Source organism: Microtus oregoni, unplaced genomic scaffold, assembly GCF_018167655.1.
Source record: "Microtus oregoni isolate MIOR12 unplaced genomic scaffold, Mior012 000022F_ref0000154, whole genome shotgun sequence".
Classification (NCBI taxonomy): domain Eukaryota; kingdom Metazoa; phylum Chordata; class Mammalia; order Rodentia; family Cricetidae; genus Microtus; species Microtus oregoni.
Window position 1 is genome coordinate 25,402,611 of NW_024543081.1, and position 24,496 is coordinate 25,427,106.

Sequence of the window (24,496 nt, forward strand, 5' to 3'; positions counted from 1 at the left end):
GTTCATCTCAACTCCTCTCTCCTCCCATTGGAAGGAGCATAGAGTTTCATACACTGCAAACAAGCAGTGGAGTTCGTATCTACTCTGTTCTTTGGAATGTGGGATGGAGGTGTGGCAGCTGATAGTGCTGCGAGGGACTTGTCTCAGCTGAGCGAGTCCACACATTCAGGAGCACGAGGACTCTCCAGAGGCTCTCACTTGCTCATGTAGAAGGTAGTGTCGTTCAGTGGTTAAGAATAAGCGGGCTGCTAAGATGACCACAGGTATGTAATATTTGCCCCATGGTCCCACTTCCAGAGACTGTGACAAGCCATTAGGTGTTTCAGTGTTAGTAAGGAAGTCTTGATTGCTGGTGTAAAAATATGAATACTGAAACAGACCCCTTCCTTCCTTCCTTCCTTCCTTCCTTCCTTCCTTCCTTCCTTTTTCCTCCAGGAAACACAGCAAGTAAGACCTACTTTATAAATCTGCAATGCCAGATTCAGAATCTGGGCTCTTTTTTCTTTCTCTGAAGTTCTAAATGAGCAATTATTGGTTAAATGATGAGTGGCCTTTCTTATTGGATGGTGGGGAGAGTTTTTTTTTATGTTGTGTCTTTTATCAATGAGATTGTGACTCAGTTGCCCTGTCTTAGGTCTGATAGTGAATCTCATCCAGTTTGGTCTGGTTCCACCAGGAGAGCCTATATTCATATTCTTGTAGCTGTCAACTGTCAATTATTCCTCCATTTATGCATCAAAACTTATATAGATCTTACACATACAAACACAAATGAGACCTAAGGATTTATTTTGCCTCACATCACAGCTTTGTTCAAACTCCACGAGGTGGGCAGCAAGCAGCATTTGTCTGAAAATTGCTTGGGCCTGAAGAACCAACACATAGCTGCAAAGAAACTCCAGTGTGTTAATAATATAATAACCCAACGCTGAACAATGGGAATATAATAATGCTACAAAATTTCTTTCAGTCACAGAAGATCTTATTAGACGGAATGCTGAGCACAATGACTGTGTAATTTTTTCCCTGGAGGAACTTTCCCTGCATCAGCAAGAAATAGAAAGACTAGAACACATCGACAAATGGTGCCGGGATTTAAAAATTCTCTATCTTCAAAATAACCTCATTGGAAAAATTGGTAAGTCTCATTTATTTGTTCTCATGATGTTTTAACACTTGAGTGGAAGAACTCTGGAAAATAACTGAACAAGAAGGCCACAATCCCCTCTCAGTAACTGCTTGCAGAATATTTCCCAGGTCTTCCTATGTATAGTTGGCCATGGTGCCATGAGGGATGCTATTACGGAATTGGAAATGGAGTTATGTGTGCACATGATCTCCTACCAGCTTTCAAAAGGGGGTGGATATGAGTCATGCATTTGCCATAACTCTATATCTGTAAAACTGGAAAGATCATTTTGAAATTTAAAAGTTCTTGTCATATATATATATATATATATATATATTCCAATAATTTTTTTTGTTAATAAAGATCACAGATGTCCAAGTGTTGACATCTATTCCACCAGGTCCCACATCTATTTAGTCTGAAATAAACACACAGTGGCATACATTAATTATAAACTGATGGGCCTCTTAGCTCAGGTTTCTTATTAACTCTGATAACTTATATTAGCCCATAATTCTTGTCTGTGTTAGCCATGTGGCTTGGTACCTTTTTTGTCGAGGCAGTCACATCTTGCTTCCTCTATGTCTGGGTGATGACTGCAAACTGCCTCTTTTTCTTCCCAGTATTCTCCTGTTCTCCATGCCCTGCCTATACTTCCTGCCTGGCTACTGGCCAATCAGCATTTATTTAAAATACAAGTGACAGGGTTCAGACCATTGTCCCACAGAACCCAGGCTTGAAAGAAACCAAGATAACCTTTAGTTGGTGAATGACTTAATCCCTAAAATGAAGTATTATTCAAAGCTTAAAAGAAGTGAGTATATAATCATGAAAATACATAGAGAAACTCTAAATGTCCACACTAAGAGAAAGCAACCAATATGAAAAAACTAAGCCCACATGAGTCCAACTGTGATGCTCTGGAAAGGCAGAACCATAGAAACTGAAACAGGATCAGTGGTTTCTAGGAGCTAATAGTAATGAAGAACAAATAAGGCATAAAGGATAATAGTGGATACATGTTGTTGTAGTTGCATATTTGTCAAAATACACAGGATGTATCATACCAAGAATAAATGTGTGGTTGATGGTATGTCAAAGTAGGTTTATCAATTATAATGAGTCCACCATCTGGCATAGGATATTTATAAAGTGTTGGGGACAGTAATTTGGGGTTGGGTAGGGAAGGAATGGAGCATATGAGAGCTGTAAGTTTTGCTAAATTTTTCTATAAACATAAGTTTGCTCTGAAAAATAGGAATATGTTTTTAAATGTCTTTGTCAGATTTCTACAGATCATGTTAGCCAGTAATGGCATATTGTTGAGTACAAGGTGTATTAAAGTCTAGAATAGAATTGACAGGTAAATGTAGACGTCATGGGAACAAAGATCAAAATGTTGGCATTGTAACTGATTATCTTAGTTATCTTTCTGTTGCTATGAAGAGACACCATGACCAAGGCATCTTATAGAACAAAGAGTTCATTGGGGGCTTTTTTACAGTTTCAAAGGGTTAGTTCATGAGCATTCTGGTGAGGAGTATGGCAAGAGGTAGGCAGGCATGGTGTCAGAGTAGTAGCTGAGAGCTTACATATTGAGACAATAACTACAAGGCAGAGAAAGATACAGATAAAGGCATGGGCTTTTAATGTCTCAAAGTCCATTCCCAGTGACACACTTCCCCCAAAGCCACACCTCCTTTCCCTTCCATCCTTCCCAAACAGTTCCACTAAAGATTAACTATTCAAACCTATGAGCCTATGGTGTATATTCTTATTCAAACCACTAAACTGATCAAGCTCTTTGCAGAACATAGTACAGACTAGTGCATAAATGGACTTGGTAGTACTATCCTCAGAATAAACCTCTCAGTTACAGACCAATCTGGGCACCCACACTTTCCCCCAACCAAGTAGGTTCATGCTTTATGGCAGCAGGAAACTGGATCATATGTTCTTTACAGGACATCCAGGAAGGAAGGAAGGAAGGAAGGAAGGAAGGAAGGAAGGAAGGAGAGAAAGAAAGAAAGAAAAAAGAAAGAAAGAAAGAAAGAAAGAAAGAAAGAAGGAAGGAAGGAAGAAGACTTAGAATGCCCAGTTTCTTCTCCCAATTTATCCATTGGATAAGTTGATCTTCCCGGTACCTTGTATCCCTCCTTGCCCTAACAATAAATTAAGGGACAGATACAAGGATGATCTACAGAGTCATTTAGTGGGGTCCTGCTTCATGGGAACAAGTGGAGACACACTTCTTGTTAAAGCAACTCTACCTCAATTGTAAAAGCATGCATAGGCTCTGGCCGAAAGTATTCTTGTCTGTGACCCCTTCTTCTGTCACTCATTTGTGGGCTGTGTGAAAATAAACAAATCAGTTAAACTGACCAAAACTGAGTTAGGGTATTCCTAACACAGTGTTAAGACACCTCTTGTGATGAGGGGTGCAGGATGGCATGTGGTGGTTATAAGGATTATTGTGTTTACAATGAAATAAGAGTTTTGTGGTTGATAGCTGCCGGTCTACTAATGTCATTACTGAGGCCAGGCTGTCTTGGCTAGCCAACTGAAGCCAGAGGCAGAAGGGAGAAGTGAATAGAATTGGAGGGATAGATGGAGTGAGTTGAGATGGAGAGAATGCCACCGCTGGAGTATAGGGGTCAGCTTTGAAGTTATATATAACTTTTCAGGGATGTGCATTGGTTTTCAACAGAGAGCATTTAGCCATGACTAGGGACATTTTGGTTATGGGAGATGTATGCGTGTGTGTGTGTGTGTGTGTGTGTGTGTGTGTGTGTGTGTGTGTTGGACTTCTGTAAGCTACTGGCCGTACTCAGAAGAGGCCAGGGACACTATCACACAGGACAAGAATTATCCAGCTCAAAATGCCAATATTACTGAAACTGAGAAACCCTGGTAATATGGGTGCCTCTGATTCTGTGGGTAATTGAAAATTGGCACAAGGATTATAAAAAGCCCAGATTTGCATCATTTTAGAAGATTTAGTAAAACTATGTATTTCTTCAGATAAATATTCTTGGCATCCTTTGCTTTACCAGGAACTGGAAACTCTGGCACACTGTTCAATTAAAAAGGCAGTTAGAGAAAACCACCAGCTTTTATTCATGGGAGCTTTGAAGAACGATGCTAATTGTACAGATCTCAAAGAGTTCCCGAAATTTTAATCTCCACAGCTGGGTCCATCACAATTACTAATTAGTAGCATAGTATTTCAGGCCTTTTCAGAGCTGTGAGAAAGCCTAAATTTTTGCTTCCAAAGTATTCTTAAATTAAACACTTTTAAATTCTAATAATGGGATTTTTCAATGCTGTTCCACCCATGGGTATTTAGGCATGTATTTAGCAAGTAAAAGTAATTCTCCAGGATCCACACATGCTGTCCTGCCGTTGAGGTGGAAGTTTGCAAAGCAACTGTCTTTCCTAGAGCTCCCTGGCTCGCTGGGTGGGACAGATGGACTGTGGGAGGAAGGCTCTGCTTAGCCATGAAGCAAGTGTGAGCCAAGGACCATCTGGGGTTCCACCAAAGTGCAGAGCCTGTGTGTGTGTGGGGGGGTTAGCCACCAGTGATCAACTCTTCCAACAGCTCCCCTGTGGGCCTTGTAAAGATGGGGGGTTGGGTGGCGCACAAGCTTCTTTCAAGGGTGAAGTGATTTGGTTAACCAGAAGTCTGTGGGCCTGCTTGTGGCAGTTGTTGTCAATAGCTCCCACAGTGCTGAGGGCTAGAGCTCTCAAACTCCCTTCAGACTGCTGGAGAGGGCCTATGTAGTTTTACTTATAGTCTTTGTCTTTCTCCTGGCCAGTTTGATTTCCTATGTCTTGGGGTGTTAACTGAGAAAATTCTTCTTGAAAGACTCTTGTGTTGGTTTCTGCTGGGTGACTCCGGGGTCCGAGGCCCACACAAATAACAAGGGCAGGAGGAAGAGCTCTTTGCCTAGCAGGTGTCCCACTGTGGATGGCAACTTTAACAGGAATGCCTGGGTATCTCTATCCAGGATGCAGACAAGACACTCTGCCGTTCCTGATTCTTGGCACACAGAAACCTCCAAATATGTTGACTACTGATGGAGGAAGGTCATTGGTTAAATAAAAAGAAACTGCTTGGCCCTCATTGGTTAGAAGATAGGTGGGAGGAGTAAACAGAACAGAACGCTGGGAGGAAGAGGAAGTGAGCTCAGACTCCACAGCTCTCCTCTCGGGAGCAGACGCCTCAGCAGAGACGCCATGCTCCCGGCTCCTGGGCAGACACACAGGATGAAGCTCCGACCCAGGATGGACATAGGCTAGAATCTTCCCGATAAGACCGGTGCTCACAGATTATTAGAGATGGGTTGATCCGGATATCAGAATTAGCCAGTAAGGGCTAGAGCTAAAGGGCCAAGCAGTGTTTAAAAGAATACAGTGTCCGTGTAATTATTTCGGGTAAAGCTAGCCGTGGGGGCGGCCGGGTGACGGGGATGTAGCCCGCTGCTCCAACTACTACAGACTACTGAGTGCTCAGATGTTGCTAGAGACCCTTTTGTAAACAACAGTACTACTTGAATAATTACTGAGAGAAGCCTACTTCATATTTAGGCTCTCATCTTAAAAAATGAGTGGACTTGAGGCCCTGACAACTGTTCTCAGATCTATGAGGCTATACCTATGACTTAAGCTTAGATGAACTCTGGATAGTGCTTAGTGCAGTGATAGTAAGTCATGTTTGCTATTCATAATATCTCTAAGCATGTGGGAGAGCAGCATCACTTAGACAAGGCTACCCAAATGTGCATGTCTTCACAGGGATGCCACCTTTCTTTTTGCCTAAAGGAATTGTTCTTTTAAGGGACAGTGCAATGATTTAGCACACAGCTCTGGAATCAAAGTCTTTTGGCTCTATAATTTAATCTTGGACATGTGCTTTAATTTCTGTTTATTAGCATTCTCATTTGAACAAAGGACATATCAATCATTTTTACTTCATGTAATTTTTGTTAGGATCAAGTAGGAAAACATATAGCCCAGGAGATGGCTCAGTATGTAAGATGCTTGCCTCCAAGCATGATGACCTGGGTTCAGACTCCAGGATGCACATGGGCTGAAAGATATTCAGCTGCCACAGGTTATTTGATGCCCACACATCCCATGGCAATTCATCCATACTCATATATATGTACAAAATACATAAATGTAATTAAATGGCTTTTACAATGTCATATAGGTGATAAGTCTAGGATATAATATGGTATATACAAAATAGTGGTGCCTTATTATCAGCTGTTTTTAGAGACAATTATTCAACAGCAATTCCTTGGCCAGCTCATACTTGTTTTGTCTGAGTAGCCCCCTAGACTTATTTAAAAACATAATCTTATGTTAGGTTAACTTTGGCTTTAAGTAAAGGAAATCCTATCTCCCATTGCTTAACAGTAAGGAAACCTATTCTGTCCTAGGTCAAGATAAAGTGGACTTCAGAAGCAGTGGATCCCTTTTTTCTATTCCCCCACCACAGGGTAGACGTTATGTACAGGAAGTTCCCTCGTGACCAGGCTTGAGTACTGTTGGGAAGAAGAATTCTCTCCTTGTTACCATCTTGTGGTAAAAGAGACAGGCGGCCCCAAAGCAGAGAGGATTAAGTTTTTGCCTAACTGACTGTGGATACTTGTGATGTACATCCTTTCTGCAGCATGTAGCTGCCAAGAGATGCTGTGCAGTTGATTTAACTCTAAGTTCTGTTGCCTTCAAAACGGAGAAGGAGATATTGAGTACTATACACTGTCCAGCTTTCTTAATATATCCCAGTGGAGTTGGAGATGGGTAGAGACATGAGCAGACATTGGCACTCTTTAGAAGAAGGGAGGAAGAGAGGAAAACTGCAGACAACCTAGTGTGGCTCCTGCACCATCTTCTGGGCAAGGGTCTGCGGATTAAAAAGCACATGGAGACTATTGAAGCAAGAATGCCAATTTTATTGTGTTCCAGAGTAGCTAATGTAGTGCTCTCCTCGATTAGTGGCCACACCCTGGCTCTCAGGATTTTCTACTGCAAGCCCACTAGAAACCACTTCCTTGTTATCAGGAACTCATGAAGGTTTTGTGCTCAGAGCAGTTGCAAGCACAGGAAAACAAGTTGTTTATTCCGTCAGGCAAGAGGTCATAGAAAGTTCAGGGTCTGAGGGTCTGCAGCCCCTAACACCCTAGTATCCGTGGTACTGACTAGTTTTATGTCAAGCTAGAGTCAATTGGGAAGAGGGAACCTCAGCTGAGAAAATTCCCCCACCCAATTTGCCTGTGGGAAAGACTAAGGTGCATTTTTTTTGACTGATGATTGATGTGGGAGGGCCTAGATCACTGTAGGTAGTGCCAAGCCTGGGTAGGTGGCCCTGGATGCTATAAGATAGCAAGCAAAGCCAGCCATGGGAAACAGCTCAGTATGGCTTCTTCAGCTTCCACCTCCAATTTTATGCCTTGAGATGCTGCCCTGATTTCCCTCAATGTTGGGCTGTTATCTGGACATGTAAGAAGAAACAAACACATTCCTCCCCAGGTTGCTTTTGGTCATGGTGATTTAGCACTGCAATAGAAACCCCGACTAAGATAGTGAAGATCTGAAAAGCTGTTAGCCACATGCTCCCTTTGTTTCTCTGTATTATTTTCATAAGTTATGAAATGGTCTTCTCTCTTAAAGGTTAATTAACTATGTTATTTGTATTTCAGAAAATGTTAGCAAACTCAAGAAACTTGAATATTTGAATTTAGCACTAAACAACATTGAAAGAATTGAAAATTTGGAAGGTAAGAATTTTCCTGTTTTCTTTATGAGATAAATAAAAACTTGAAAGTAGCTTTACACAGTATTGTAGATAAAAAAAAAAAGAGTAGATTTTAAAATTATATTTTACCTAAATCTTGCTCATCTCAGTTTTTATAGAAATGCAAACAGCAAAGTGCTATGTAAATTCAAAGCCAGAAACGTACTTCACTTCACCCCTCCCTAGGTTGGTCTCCCTATTACAAGTAGCTGCAGTCGACATCTTGGAATATGTGACACCATTCTCTCTTGTTTTGTTTTCTATCAGATCATGTTTCCATATCATTCTTAACATGTTTTTGGTGTGTGTGTGTGTGTGTGTGTGTGTGCATGTGTGTGCGTGTGGATGTCAAAGAACAGCTTGTAGGATTGGTTCTCTCATTCAACGTTATGGGTTTTGGGGACTCTTACTGGGGTTTGAAAGCAGGTGCTGAGCTCTCTCTGGTCCTTATGAGGAGTATTCTGAAAATCCATTTCTTCTTGGAAAATACTTTGTTGTCTTAATATGCAAGCAAAGGGATCTGAGGCAATGGAATGCCATAAATATAGAGGGGGCTAGTTAAGCGTTTGTCCACAGATGGATATTTGAGGATTCCTATGCTTTGCTAAAATAAGCTGGCGACAGTGTGCACCCTTTTCAGCCACTCTTTGAGCATGCCCCCCCCCCCCCACTTCCGGGTTTTATTTAGACTTGAAATTCCTAGGCTTAAATATGCAAATTTTGAAATACACTGCCAAGTTTTCGTCTGAAGGATTGCATCAACTTCTCTTTGCACCTGCAGGTCCACATGAGTGTCATTTCTGTACGCCTTTGTGAAAGCCTCCCGCACACTGGAATACACATGGGAATATTGTGCTGTTTATCACTGTTTGCTTTCAGATTCTTTGCTACCATGTTCAGACACTTACAGAATGTTGACATTTCTTCTTAGGTGAATTCTAACACGTTTCCTATGTGTTAGCGTATTTTTTTTTTTATTGATTTGCCATTTTGGAAAGTGTACTCTCACATATTCTGAAACTTAAACTCTTGTCACACGACACAGATATTTTCCTTTTGGTACCACTTTTTCATGTTTTTCAGTTATGATATTGGTATGCAGAAGTTTTATACTATAATATACTAAGCTATCAACCTCATCTTTTATTGTTTCTAAATACAGGCTATTTTGTGTTGAGTTCTACTTTCAATGACTTAATCTTTCACACTATCCTCTCTAATCCATCTCAAGTTTGCCGTGTATGCTAAATCAGAAGATACTGTTTTCTCAAAATGCATCATGGTTGAAGTACTTGGACCATTCTTTAAAACTGAAATGCAAATTACATGCCATGAAATTTACCAGTGTGAATGCACACATCATCAGGTTTTGATACACTTCTATTTTCCATGGAACATGGGACATTTTTCCATGGATAAAGAAACCTCGCTTCATTTAGCATGTGGTGCACATGGGCCCCACCTTACCTGCTGATGACAGATCGAGGATCAGATCACCATCATGAACACATGTGTTTTAATGACCTCAACTCTCTTCTGCATCACCTTCATCTGGGGTGGCAGCATCACTGCAGACAAATTTTCTACCTCTGAATATTTCTACGGGGCATTATTAACTTTGACCTTACAAATCCCAAACATAGACATTTGGGCCCTTGCTTCTTTGCTAGGTGGTAGGGAGGGAATTCTTCTGTGTGGCCCTGTTCACTTTCTATAAATCTACTGCTGGTCCACACTGCTTGGTTTTCCCTGTCCATGCTTTTCAACTGCCAACCTTGTATGGTAATAGACTGTGTATTGGGACTGAGTTTCTTGAATGACATTTGCCATCAACTCCCCAGTTAAGGCCCCCTATGGTCCAGTGTCTGAGCTAGTGTGGATCATGAAGCTCTCTTAGCCTTTTGTCTGTGGCTCTTCCTGAATTTGTGAAGGCATCATTTTAGTCAGGTGTAATCCGTCTTGTTTCTTGCATTTAGTAGTCATTGCCTCCAGTAGATTGAAATCCTATCTGTAAAGCAGTGGACTCAACTCTCTGCCTCCACCAGAAGGAGTATCTCTTTTCAATGGTAATTTGGGGGACAAGATTGGAGTAGTTCTTCCATGATTCCAGTTCCCTGTGCAAGGCATCCTGGGCCAGAGCACCAAGTAACCCACACAGTGGCTTGTAGCCCTGGAGTTTACCCCTGTGCCTGCAAAAGCTCCATCCACAACAGCTGACAGGCTGGTTCTGATAGATTCATATGAATTTGAGCTACTCCCCAATGTCTCCATTTCAACCCAAAAGTTGTATTTCATGTTTTCCTGTGTAGTAGATTTTCTGTTGACAAAATCTGAGTTTTTGTTTAGTAGTAAAAAAATATTTCAAAGGGTAGTTTTCTAGATGAAGAATTCTTAACATTTTTCCTTTCTCCCTTGCTCCTTTTTCTTTGTTCTTCTTTCTTTCTTATTTTCTGACATCCTTCCTTTCTCTGTCTCTCTAATTATCTCTATCTCATTCTCATGACCTTTAGCGTATTAATTGGATTTGATTATACTCAGCTGACATTCCATGCCTCTTAAGCTTCATGTCTATTTAAACTAGTTCGTCTTTTTATTCTGCAGTCTGAGACATCTCACCAGATTTAAATCCCAGAATAATTATGCTATGTTAATTCTTCCTCATTCTAGAATTCATTTCATTTGCAATTAACCCTTTGATGTGGCCACGATTTTCATCCTTCTTTCTCACTCCTGTATTGATGATCGCCGTTTTCCTGTAGCGCTATTGTTATTGGATGGATGAAGTACCATCTCACACATGTGTGGTTGCAGTTAGAATTCTGATTTAAATTCTTTCCATTCTCCGAATGCCTTGTCTTGATTGATGTGTTCTAATCTGGGCTGTTTTCTTTTGGTGGTAACTCAGTGGTCCACAGTAATCACAGAGCATCAGGTGTGTCCAGTGGCTGGCGTGGGCTTGCAGTTGTGAGCTTCGGTTTCCCCAGTCAACCTTTCTTCTGCATGGCAGGGCTGTGTGTCCTCTGAGTGGGTGGAGCATGCTGACTGGCAGCTTTGCTGCCGAGTGAGGGGCGTGGAGCAGAGGCAGGCAAGCTGCTCTGCCAGCCCACTCCCATCTGTCAATAGCTAAATTGGGAGGATTTCACTTAGGACACAGTGGATCTAGTCTCTTTGCCTCCCCATGTGGAATGGGTATTTCAGTGACGTATCTACAGACATAAGTATACATTGTTCCTTTTGAATTTTTAATCTTCAAAACCTAGAAATTGCCCTTATCAAATCCCCAAACCCAATGAGTGTATCAGTGATGAGATTCAGAGCACCACCGTCAGTGTCTTCTTGTTTTAGAAGCGTAGACACGACTGTTTCTCTGTAGACAACAGCTCTGTCACGGTTAGCTTTTGGTCAAATAAAGTGACAACAGTTACTCAGCATGCATGCTTATGGTAATAAAATGTTAATGTAAATTTCAGAAATGACAACTTCATGTCAACTCTCACTTTTTAGAATTATCCAGGGCTTGTTTTTGTTGAGAAACTGGTATGGGACTGGAAACTTCCCTTTTAACAGATGTCCTGATCGTTCACCGCTAGAGGGCAACAACGCTGCTATTGTGTTTCGAACTTTGCAAAAGGCTGTCAGTGGTGTACCTCCAGGGGTTCACCTTCTGGACAGGTGACCCCTTCCATACTGTGCCTTCCAGCTCTAATGCGGAGGAACTGGGTACAGGCTAGTTTGGGGACATGCATCTCGAGATTAAGGATTTGTAAAGAGAGAAGGAGGGTTATCTTTTTTTTTGTTTGTTTACTTTGAAGGGCTAGAAGTGAGAGAAGAGGAAGATGGTCGTATATATTCAATCCATCTGCTCTAGTGCATCTCAATTTGATTTTAAAAAGAAATTGGGTGCCTTTATACCCTCTCTCCTTTTTACCTAGATGGCAAAGAAGAGGAGGAGGAGCAGGGAGGGGAAATAAAGCAAAGAAACATGACTCTATTTTTCTTTCCCCTCTTTTCTTTTCTATGTTTAGGATTCACCAGGGTAGAATGAAGTGCCCACCTCCCTCCCAAAGAACCATGCTGCCCTAACCTGGAGGGATTGGAAGGGTACTGTGTTCAAGCTGCCTCCCCACCTATGGCAATCATCTTATTAATTTCAATGACCTTAGATCCCTGGGGTCAGTAGCTGGCCTTTTTCAGGATAGAAGACAAAGGGTAAAGGAGAGAACGGTTGCCTTGGCAGGGAAGACTTGGTCAAGTTTGGGCATCTAAGACCATGCTCATCTCTAGCGTGGAAAACATGTTTAACTTTTTTATGTTTAGGTCAAATATAAGCAAAATGAAGTTGTTTTTTTAAAAAACTATTATGAACACATAGAGAATCATGAGTCATCCATCCATAAAACTGTAGCAAATCCCAAAACCATGATTTTTTTTTATCTTGTTGGAATCTTGAAAATAAGCCTTTTCTTACATAATAGAAAGATACCTCTAAATGTTTTACAGAACCTTCCAAAGTCAGTGTTAATACCAACCATTAACACAGTGCAAAATTCCTACCTCACAGGTAGCAAGAGATTGTTTATTCTGGGCCAAGTAGGAGTGACTGTGACCTAGAAATAACCTAGAAAGTGTCTGACATGGAAGCTTACATGAACTATAATCATTGAATAAGTTAAAGCACTTATCAAATTCGTTAGTGGGGACATCAGGTCAGTGGGTCACAGCAAAGCAGGGTAAATCATGCCCCATGCCATAGGTGTCAATGCTGTCTGATGGCTTTGGAGTTGCTGGCAGCTCATGATCTGCTAATTTCATACTGTCTGAGGGTTTTTGCCTGGTATTTGAAAGGACATGCGTCAGACACAGAAGGTGAGTGCCAAATAGCTTTAAAGGGACTAGCTATAGCTGAGACAACTAGGCTTTGTATCTATACTGCTCCAGGTCCCCACAGTCACAGGGTTCTAATCAGTCAGTCAGCCACAATCAATATAAATGTAGCTTTTTTTTTTTTCTGGGGAGTTTACAGCTGCCATGTTGGGCGAGCATTCTGTGCATTCAGAAGCAAGATGGTTTATGTCCCACAACACTAGGAAAGCTTGTCTGTAGGAAATGATAGTATTGCATTGGAGTGGGCAAGAAGACAGTCTTTAGGGGAAAGTTTGCACATCCATGTGATATGGACTTGCATACCATGATCAGTGAAGGGACACGGTGACTGTGACTTTAGTTATATGTACCTCTTGCACAGTGTCCTGCTTTCTATTTAAATTTAGAACTCTGTCAATATCCCAAAGATAGACTTGGAGTTACTGAACCTTTTCATTTGTCTCTTCTAACAAGGCCACATTGATTAAACCTTCTCTCTCCTGTGTTCACCATTACTCAGCTCTACTGTTTTGGGACCAGTGACTGCTCACAATCTGTTGGGGCCATTAGGGCTGGGACCTTTGTCCCAAACCTTATGTTACTTTATAAACAAGAGCCTAGAATAATTTTGCATGAAAGTTTACTTATTTTATTTTAATCATACCCATTCATGGGTGACTTAATCATATAAGTATACAATACACATATATGTATATATACAAATATGTAATGTATAATAACAAATATGCTGTTAAACCAAGATTGTAGTACCTTTGTGTTAAGACTCAGTTAAAGATAAAACAAACCAATTTTATTGTTTTAAAAGGAAGTATCCTTTTTTCCATTGTGGATTCCAGTTCAGTCCAGCCTGGACCACTCCCAGCTTTGTGGTGATAAGTGTTTTCATTTATAGACCCCAAAGTGTGCTTCATAAAAGTTTTAACTTGAGAACTTTAACATGATAATGATGATGATGTTGATAATGATGATGATGATGTTGATAATGATGGTGATGATTCATGATGATGATGGTGATGATGATGGTGGTGATGATGATGATAGTGATGGTAATGATGATGAAGGTGATGATGATTCATGATGATGAATCTTTATATTTTTCTGTGTACTTGGACCCTTGCTTTATTCAGTAGATTATGTCATTGTGTTAATTCAGTAGATTGGTGTTCTATTTTTTTATATTATAGTTTGATGTTCACATTGTTCCAAGCATGGCCATCGCAGTCCTTCCAAACAGACAAATCATGTCCTCATGGGCTCTTCAGTCTCTGAACAAATCCTTGCTTTGTGGCATGTCAAGATGTTGGGTTCTCTCTGTCATTTATCTCCTTTATCTCCTTTTCCCTTTTTGCATATCCTTGTTATGAATGGGATTAGAAGATTATTTTCATATTTTATACAAAAGTTAATAGGAACCAAAATTAGAGTGCTCTTAGTACTTTAGTAGAAAGGAAATATATGAGAAAAATGAGAAGGGGTGTTATTCTCATTAGTGGTATAGCCACTGGCAAGCTGTCCTTGCTACAGTAAATGACTTTTTATCCAGGCCAAGATGGGGTCAAGGGCTAAACTCAAGGAACGGTAAATGGAAGGGGTGGGAAAGAAACTATCATATAATAATTCAGTTTCATTATACAACATTAAGAAGTAAGGTCATTCATCAAATGTGACAAGATTGCAGGACTATGAACCAATCTGAACTTAATTCATTATGCTGACATATCCAAGTTTACTTCAAGTTAATTGTCTACTGGAAAACAACAGAAAAACAGTACAATCAAAAAGCATAGGGGGTTACCACATCTAGGCCCACACCTCTGATGGAAGCCTCCTCTTCCCATAGAGCTCAGGTCAGCATCCTGAACTCCAGGTAAGATTGTACGCCAACCCTGCCCATGTCTTCCCAACAAAACCCCAACTGCTCCTCTTCTCATTGTCACCATATTCTGGCCTACACCCCTGGCAGAATCTTTCCACCCTGAAGGCGTAAGTCACAAACAATGCCACACCAATTTGGGGTTATGATTATTAGGGTGGTATTTATTTAAAGGGGAAAAAACTTACAGATCACTGTCCCAGGCAACAGCCCTCTACGCAACCAGGAAAGGAGTCTAGTCGCCGGCGGAGCAGGAAGTGAAGAGAGAGAGGAGAGGGAAGTGGCCGCTTTTTTAAAGGGAGAGAAACCACGCCCCAGTGGGCTGGTACCTCAGCGGTGATAGGCTGGAGGAGTGGGAGGACCTCCCGCAACACCTCCCCCTTTTGTTTAAATAAGAGAGTTCTAAACCTACTATGAAATTATATACAATAAGTACAAATATCCTATTCTAACTAGCTTAGGTCTTGTATAATAAATAACTCGGCCAAGTCATGAGAGAAAGTAACTACATTTATATAGTCTTCAACCCCATCGAAGATCTGAGAAGGGAAATAATGTTACCTGGGTAATTAGGAAGTTCAGTAAAACAACTTCCAAAACATGCAACAAATTACAGAGACAACTAGCTACCTGGGCAATCACCCAAAGTCACATTAGCAGCATTGAAGCAACCAACTTTGGCTAAGGCCTAACATAACTGACATACCATTTTCTAAGGCAAGCAACTTTTCAAAACTATCTTACCCTGTCTTGGCAGGATATGACAGTCCTGTTTTATCCATTGTGCATGCTCTGTATCTTTGTCAGTTGTTGAGGTATGGGCATTTCTTTGCCCAAACGCCAGTTCTGCCAAAAAGAAAGGCTCCAGGTGGAGTGTCTTTGGTGCTCAACATTCTCTCGGGAACAGAGTGGTGTTGCCAGGAGCAATTGTGTCTCACTACCACAAAACTCTGAGTTAGATTAAAGGCCATTTTCTACAGCTCTTTGAAGAAGTTGAAGATTATCTATCTATACTGAGTATAATCTCTATATATCTAAAGAACCTGATTAGTCTATTATAAATGACAAACTTAGCTGACTATGAGTCTATATAATTCTCAATATCTATCTAACTTAAAGACTAAGACAATAAACGACTGTGAAACAAATGAGGACAATGACCTCCAAATATAAACAATGTACAAATATACATTGCAGTAGGTAAATATATATCAATACACAATCATTATATAAGTATCTTAATCAGAGGTAGAAATGTACACTGCAATATGGTAAATATATACAATATATATATCAATACAATATATGTCAATACATAAAAAATGTTTTAAACAGAGGTAGAAGCATGTGTACAATAGTCAATATAATTTAACTTTGTATCAATATACAAGAATCTATACCAATGTATTTGTCTAAAAACAGTAACACACAATTACAAATCTATTATCCCATCATCCCTTTTTTTTTTCAAAATGATCCCTGAGCGTATGAAATTCCTCCCCCAACCCTCAATCGCATACTAATTATAATCAACCCCTAAATGATGTCCCTAAACCCAAGGGCAAACTTTACGGGGAGAGGGGACGTCGTCCTCTAGAATTACTTCCAGCTGTCATGGGGGCGACGTTCTTTCTGGGGGATCCTGTGAAAGTAAAATGATGGTTAAATTTCAAGATCAATGTCTTTTAAAATTGCCAATAGTCTCCGAGTATTTTGTGCAGGTCTGGCCAAAATGTTGTATAAGATGTGCACCATTTCAGCTAACCAAGTTGGAACTGTCTTGTGCAGCTGATACCAAAAGCAGGTCTTGTAGTAGCGCTATCAGTATCATGACGTCATATCAACCAGGTGGAGTTGTTGTTATGGGGCCCCATCTTCTTCCTGGAAACTTCAAATGTCACTTCAGGAAAAACTCATTGTTCATTATGAAAAACTTAAACATTAATCATATAGACATATATAGACATATATATATATTCAATGAAAGACATGATAGATATATTCAATGAAAAGTATGATAGATATGAAGAAAAGCAAAGATGTTTTCTAAACTCATATTTCTTTCTGTCCCATATCATGGCTCTTGACATGAGACAGAAACTCCAGAAACTCTGGGTTTTTCTCTTACTAACAGGCTTGGAATTGGAGAGGGACTTAGCCAGAGTCCAACTTCAAAACCAGCTTTATAAATTTAGAAATATGGTTTAATATTACTTACACAACCCATTCAGTTGTCTTGATATTTCCTATTGGGCAGGTATTTTTCCATCTGTCAGTATCCAAACATCCAGGGTCCCTTGAATTTCTCAAAGATGAGTGTTTTCCTGTGGAGATAAGACCAGAACCCTGCCCCCATTCTTTTTTTTTTTAAATTTATTTATTTATTAAGGATTTCTGCCTCGTCCCCACAACCGCTTCCCATTTCCCTCCCCCTCCCCACGATCAAGTCCCCCTCCCTCATCTGCTCGAAGAGCAATCAGGGTTCCCTGACCTGTGGGAAGCCCAAGGACTGCCCACCTCTATCCAGGTCTCGTACCCTGCCCCCATTCTATATGTTTTTCTTACCACCTGTATGAATATCATCGTTGTGGATGAGTTGTCATTTCTCCTTTCCAAGAGGTTTCTCCTCTTCAAATTGAAACTTTATTAATTTTGATGGTATCCACAATTTTTCTTCTCCTGTGGAAACAAGAGCAAAACCCCTTCCCCAACGTAGCACATCTCCTGGCTTCCACTGAGAGGTCAGCACATCTTTGAAATAAATCGGTTGATTTAGTTCAGCAGACTTTTCCATTATCCAATGTCTTTCTGCTGCTGTCGTTCCTTTCTCATTAGCGTTAAGAAAATTCAAGGTTAATAAAGCATTATGTAATCTATTTCTGGGGGTATTTTCAGTTCCTTTCTGTTTGTTCAGCATATCCTTTATAGTACGATTTGATCTTTCTATAACTGCCTGACCTGTAGGATTATTTGGTATACCTGTAATGTGTTTTATATTATAATAATCAAAAAAGCGTTTCATTTTCTTAGATACATATGCTGGACCATTATCTGTCTTTATTTGCGCAGGTATACCCATGATGGCCATAACTTCCAATAAATGTGTGATTACTGAATCAGCCTTTTCTGAGCTCAGGGCAGTAGCCCATTGAAAACCTGAATACGTGTCTATGGTACATATTTTAATTTACCAAATTCCATAAAGTGGAACACATCCATCTGCCAGATTTCATTTCTCTTAGTACCCTTTGGGTTACTCCCTGCAGGCAACGGTGTTTGATTATAGAAAGAACAAGTAGGGCATCTCTTTATAATGTCCTTAGCTTGTTGCCAAGTAATGGAAAATTCTTTCTTTAGGCCTTTACTATTGACATGATGCTTCTTATGAAATTCTGAGGCCTGCAACACACTTCCAATCAATAATTGATCAATCTCAGCATTGCTTTGGGCTAGAGGACCAGGCAGACCTGTATGGGACCGGATGTGTGTTATGTACATCGGACAAAGCCTGTTCCTGATTATGTCTTGTACCTGGATAAACAATGAAGTCAACTGTGTGTCATCTGGTATAAATTCAGCGGTTTCAATATGCAAGATAACTCTTTCTGCATATTGTGAATCTGTAACTATATTAAGAGGTTCTTTAAAATCCCTTAGCACCATAAGAATGGCATATAATTCTGCCTTCTGGACAGAATTATAAGGGCTTTGTTCCACCTTACTCAATTCATCTGACTTGTAACCTGCTTTCCCTGATTTATTTGCATCAGTATAGAACGTACGGGCTCCAGTTATTGGAGCATCACGTACAATTCTAGGAAGAATCCAAGAAGTTCTTTTTATGAGATTAAGTCTATCACTTTTGGGATAGTTGCTATTAATTTCTCCCAAAAAGTTAGCACAAGCTCTTTGCCACGGTTCATAGTCTTCCCATAACTTTTTTATTTCTTCAGTAGTAAAAGGCACTATAATTTCTGCTGGGTCTATACCTGCTAGTTGACGAAGTCTCAGCTTACCTTTTATAATTAATTCAGAGACTTTTTCCACATAAGTTTTTAATTTTTTACTTGGTTTATTAGGTATAAATATCCACTCTAAATAATATCTTCCCTCTGCATTAGAATCCCTGTAGGAGAAATTCTGGAAGGCAATATGACTAGGATGCAGCTAAGATTTGGGTTCACCCTATCCACATGTGCCTCCTGTAATTTTTCCTCAATCATTGTCAGTTCCTTTTCTGCTTCAGCTGTCAGTTCTCTTGGACTATTCAAATCTTTATCACCATCTAAGGTTTTGATTAAATGAACTATTAGATCAGGTGTTATCCCAACAGCTGGTCGTAGACTGGAAATGTCTCCTAACAATCTTTGGAAGTCATTAAGAGTCTTTAACCGGTCTCTCCTAATTTGTGCCTTTTGCGTTTTAATTTTCTCTAACCCTATTCTGTAACCTAGGTAATTAATAGAATTTCCTCTCTGAATCTTTTCAGGGGCAATTTGTAATCCCCACCTAGGCAAGACTTTCTTTACTTCTTCAAACATCCTTTCTAAAGTATCTTTATTTGAATCAGATAACAAGATGTCATCCATGTAATGATAAATGATGGACTTGGGGAATTGTTTACGAATTATTTCCAATGGCTTACTTACAAAATATTGGCACAGTGTAGGACTATTGAGCATACCCTGTGGGAGGACAGTCCATTGATATCTCCTATTAGGCTGAGAATTATTATAAGTAGGCACTGTGAAGGCAAATTTTTCTCTATCCTTTTCTTGTAACGGTATAGTGAAAAAACAATCTTTCAAATCAATAACTATAAGAGGCCATCCTTTTGGTAACAGAGAAGGCAAAGGAATTCCAGATTGTATTGGGCCCATAGGTTGAATTACTTTGTTGACAGCTCTTAGATCTGTCACCATTCTCCATTTACCAGATTTCTTTTTTACAACAAACACAGGAGAATTCCAAGGGCTGGTTGATTCTTCAATATGGTGAGCATCTAGTTGCTCTTGCACCAGCTGTTCCAATGCCTGTAGTTTATCTTCAGCTAGAGGCCATTGTTTGGTCCATATTGGCTTCTCAGTTAGCCATTTTAAAGGTAGGGCTGTTGGTACCTCTAAAGGTTTGGTATTTGCTGTATGTTCTTGTACAGCCTGAATGGCTGGTGACCTTTTTCCATAATACCTCATCATATCCTTCCCAGAATTATGAGTTCCTGGAAATACAGGAATGTTAATCTGGGTATCCCATTGCTGTAGCAGGTCACAGCCCCATAAATTTATGGCAATATTGGCTATATATGGCCTTAGTCTTCCTATTTGCCCTTCGGGCCCTATGCATTCAACCCATCTTGTGCTTTGTTTTACACGAGATAGGGTTCCAATTCCCAGGAACTGAACATCTACCTCTTCAAGAGGCCAATTCGGATACCAAGATTCTGGGGTAATGATACTTACATCCGCACCTGTGTCTAATAAGCCTTCAATAAAAGTGCCATTTATACAGACTCTTAGCTTTGGTCTTTGATCATTAATAGAAGTCTGCCAAAATATACGTTTACTCTGTCCTATTGGGTTTTTTGACTCATCCTCCACACGCAATTCTTAATTTAGACCAGTATTACTGTTTACAGCAGAAATTGGAGCTTTTAATTTTCTTGGTGAGGCACGTTCTCCACTGTGACTGGGAATGACTGGGCCACTGTTGGCTTGGGGGCCTGCGAGAGGCCCCCCAAGGAGTTTCCCGATGATATCGGATTGCCCCATCTGTCTGTTGTTGACCTACATTCGTTGGACCAATGCCTGCCTTTACCGCATCTCCTACATATACCTGAAGGTCGAGGTCTCCTATTTTTGTCATTCCCAGAAGAGATATTATTCCTAGAAATTCTTTGCCTGCAATCCCTTTGCAAATGTCCTAATTTACCACAATTAAAACACCTGGCAGTTTGACGTCTCCTCATTGCTTTGGAAATCACTTCTCCTACCCAAGATTCGTCATTATAGCTAAATGTCTCAACATTCATCGTATGCTGAATCCATTCATCCATAGGTGCTGATCTAGACTTTAAAGGCCCAATTATCTTTTTGCATTCTATGTTTGCATTCTCAAAAGCTAGAGATTCAAGAAGTATTCGTCCAACTTCTGGGTCTGTTACCCCTATGTCCAGAGCCTTAATTAATCTTTGCAAAAAGTCAATAAAGGGTTCTCTCTGTCCCTGCCTAATTCTGGTATATGATTCAACCCTTTTTGCTGGATCTTGTATCCTATTCCAAGCATTTAAAGCTGCTTGGTGACATAGACACAGTACTTCATCGTCATAAAGAGCTTGGACCTGTGGATCAGCATATTCTCCTGCACCAAGAATTTGATCTTGGGAAACCTCAATACCTTTTGCTCTTCCTTGCTGTTCCATATGTTTGGATTCTTCTCTGAAATAAATTCCAAACATCAAGGAAGGTCCATTATCTAAAACTGCAGACACTAACGGATGGAAATCATGGGGGGTAGCTCTAGCATTAGAAGCCCAAGTCCTTATCATTTCCTTTACATATGCATTGTGCAAGCCAAAATTAACAACAGCTTGCTTAATTTCTTTCAGATCATTCATTGCTATTGGTGTCCATCTAGCTTCTCTGACTCCCTTTGAGCCTTTAGAAGTTGACGCTTTGTCAGAATTAAGTATAGGGTATGTCGCTAGAACCCTGGGTAAGCCAGTTCTAATAGCTGGTGGAGGCATTGTATCCTGTCCTTGTGCCTCCTTACTCTGTTCACCAGCTGCAATAATTTCCCCAATCTTTTCAAATCTTTTTATCATTGTCTCTCTTAAATCCTGAATCTCCTGACCTGTATATATTTCCAGTGATTTCACTGAGGTATCAATTTTTTGGTCCCCATTCTGCACCTGTGATTCCAAAGCTTTAATTTTTTCCTTCAAAGATAACATGTCCTCCTTAAACTTTTCTTGTATATCATGTAGATTCCCATCTTGGAGGTACATTCTGTCTGTTACCTTATCAAAACTTTGTGATAAAGTCTGAAGGTCAAATTCAACAGCCTGAACCCTTTCAGGTAACTTTCTAATACCCTTGGATATGGAATCAATTTTGTCTGTCATAGTATCCATTTGTTCAGATAACCTCTGATTTTCAATAATTTTAATCCTGTCAATTAGTTGTTCATTATTAGTTCGTAAAGATTCTATCATTCTTAGGAGTGCCATATTCTTCTGTTCATTATTAGTTTTTAAAGATTCTATCGTTTTTAGGAGTGCCATATTCTTCTGTTCATTATTAGTACGTAAAGATTCAATCGTTCTTAGGAGTGCCATATTCTTCTGTTCATTATTAGTTTGTAAAGATTCTATCGTTTTTAGGAGTGCCATATTCTTCTGTTCATTATTAGTACGTAAAGATTCAATCGTTCTTAGGAGTGCCATATTCTTCCTTAATGATAGAATATGGAAAAGAAAACTGAAGCCTAGTAACAAGCAAATTAAGGTATCCCCATAATCATATAAACCTTGTATGATGTAATTCATTGTATTAGTAAATATAAATTTACTAATCCATTGTATTAGTGAAAACAAAGCAGTAAAATTTGCGTTAGAAACGAAAACTGCAATATTACCTATTATCCAGCAGGTGGCGCTGTTGCAGAGTCGCGGTGAAAGCATGGTCTTGTTTCAGTGCCTTAGTAGATGTTAAAAACTGGAAAATGCAAGTTTCTCAACAAAGTAAATGTAATTAAATCAATTCCAGAGACGGAACCAGAAACCCAGAATCCAGGGGTAGAGAAGAGCAATCTGGAAGCCGCTTATGCCTCCACGTGACAGAGTCACCCTGAGGGGTTGCAGCTTTCAGCAACCGTGTGTTCTGGTTCACGCCACTTAAGAGCTGTGCTAACAAGGGAGATTTAAAAATGACTCAGAAAAGAGCAAACCACGCGGCCAGAGACTATGCGGGCCTGTGGAGTTTAAATCCACGTGGGGAGGCCAAGGCTGCCGCTGGAAGGCACAGACAGCAGCTGAGGAAGGGAGGGCTCCCGCCTAGCCAAACTCGCGGCTGCCAACCAAGCCGAACTCGCGGCAGCCAAGCCGAACTTGTGGCCGCCAAGCCGAACTCGCGGCTGCGAGCGGGGAAAGGAGAGGTTCTGAAACCAAACGTTGGGTGCCAAAATGAAGGCGTAAGTCACAAACAATGCCACACCAATTCGGGGTTATGATTATTAGGGTGGTATTTATTTAAAGGGGAAAAAACTTACAGATCACTGTCCCAGGCAACAGCCCTCTATGCAACCAGGAAAGGAGTCTAGTCGCCGGTGGAGCAGGAAGTGAAGAGAGAGAGGAGAGGGAAGTGGCCGCTTTTTTAAAGGGAGAGAAACCACGCCCCAGTGGGCTGGTACCTCAGCAGTGATAGGCTGGAGGAGTGGGAGGACCTCCCGCAACACCACCCCATCAGAGCCAGGCCAGAATCCTGATCCCCAGAGAACAGTTCAGCATTCTGAACCCCAGAGACCAGGCCAGCTCCATGAAAATCAGGTAGAAGCCTCCCACCCCATCAGAAGTCAAGCCACTATCTCAGCCCCAGAGGACCCGTGGCCAGATCAGAAGCCATGAACATACACAGATAGAACTTCAGCCCCAAACTCAGGCAATAGCCTCCTGCTGAACTAGAGGCCAAAAATTGGAAAATCTAAAAGAAATGGACTAATTTCTTGATAGGTACCACTTGCCAAAGTGAAATAAAGATCAGATAAACAACTTAAATAGACCAATAACCCCCAAGGAAATAGAAGCAGTTGTTAAAAGTCTCCCCCTCCCCCCCTCGCACAAAAAAATACTTAGGGCCAGATGGTTTTAAAGCAGAATTCTACCAGATTTACAAAGAATTGCTAATACCAATACTCTTAAAATTATTCCACAAAATAGAAACAGAAATTGCCAAATTCTTTCTATGAGGCCACATTCACCCTGATACCCAAACCACAAAAAGACTCAACACAGAAAAAGAATTAGAGTCTAATTTCACTCATGACTATTGATGTAAAAATACTCAATAAAATATTGACAGACCAAATCCAAGAAAACATCAAAAATATATCCACCATGACCAAGTAGGCTTCATCCCAGAGATGCAAGAATGCTTCTGTTTATGAAATTTAGTTGAGATTTCTGAAAAATTATTCATTGGCAAGCAATGCAAATAATCAGAAGATTAAAAATATAGCATCTCTTCCATCTATTATTTGCTATTGCACACATTTATTGCTATAGCCATTTTCTCTTTTTTTTCTTTTCTCTCTTTCTTCTTATCTTGACAGGATGTGAGTGGCTGACAAAACTTGACTTAACTGTAAATTTTATTGGTGAGCTGAGCAGCGTTAAAACCCTGAAGCATAACATCCACCTGAAGGAGCTCTTCCTCATGGGGAACCCGTGTGCTGACTTTGACGGCTACAGGCAGTTTGTGGTGGTGACCTTACAACAGCTAAAGGTATGCTTGGAGGAAAGGTGCAAAGAAAAAGAAAAAAAGAAAGAAAAAAAGATGGCAGGAAATGCAGAGAAATATGAGAAGGAGCAACCACAGTAATTCCTGTTTCCCCCCCCCCCTGGAGTTGTTAGGGGAAATTTATTGCTTCAGAGATGGGAATAAGATCTAATTCTTTGTTTTCTAAACCTTTGCCATTGTTTTTGAAACATTAACAAAATTTGAAAAGGTAAGTCATATATTTTGCCACTGTCTCATCAAAGCACAGAATGTAGTAGCCACTTATTGACCAGTTGTTTCATCCTTTTAAGTATACT

General features: G+C 40.3%; 1 protein-coding gene across 1 annotated transcript in view; it reads left to right on the top strand.

Moving 5' to 3' along the window:
- Positions 1-253: 253 nt before the first annotated feature.
- The window catches only part of Dnaaf11 (dynein axonemal assembly factor 11), a 97,801-nt gene continuing 73,558 nt past the window's right edge, over positions 254-24,496 (top strand). The window contains exons 1-4 of the mRNA XM_041672571.1: positions 254-263; positions 971-1,138; positions 7,837-7,914; positions 24,013-24,185. Of these exons, the coding sequence (XP_041528505.1) occupies positions 254-263; positions 971-1,138; positions 7,837-7,914; positions 24,013-24,185 (429 nt within the window). The remainder of the gene's footprint in view (positions 264-970; positions 1,139-7,836; positions 7,915-24,012; positions 24,186-24,496) is intronic.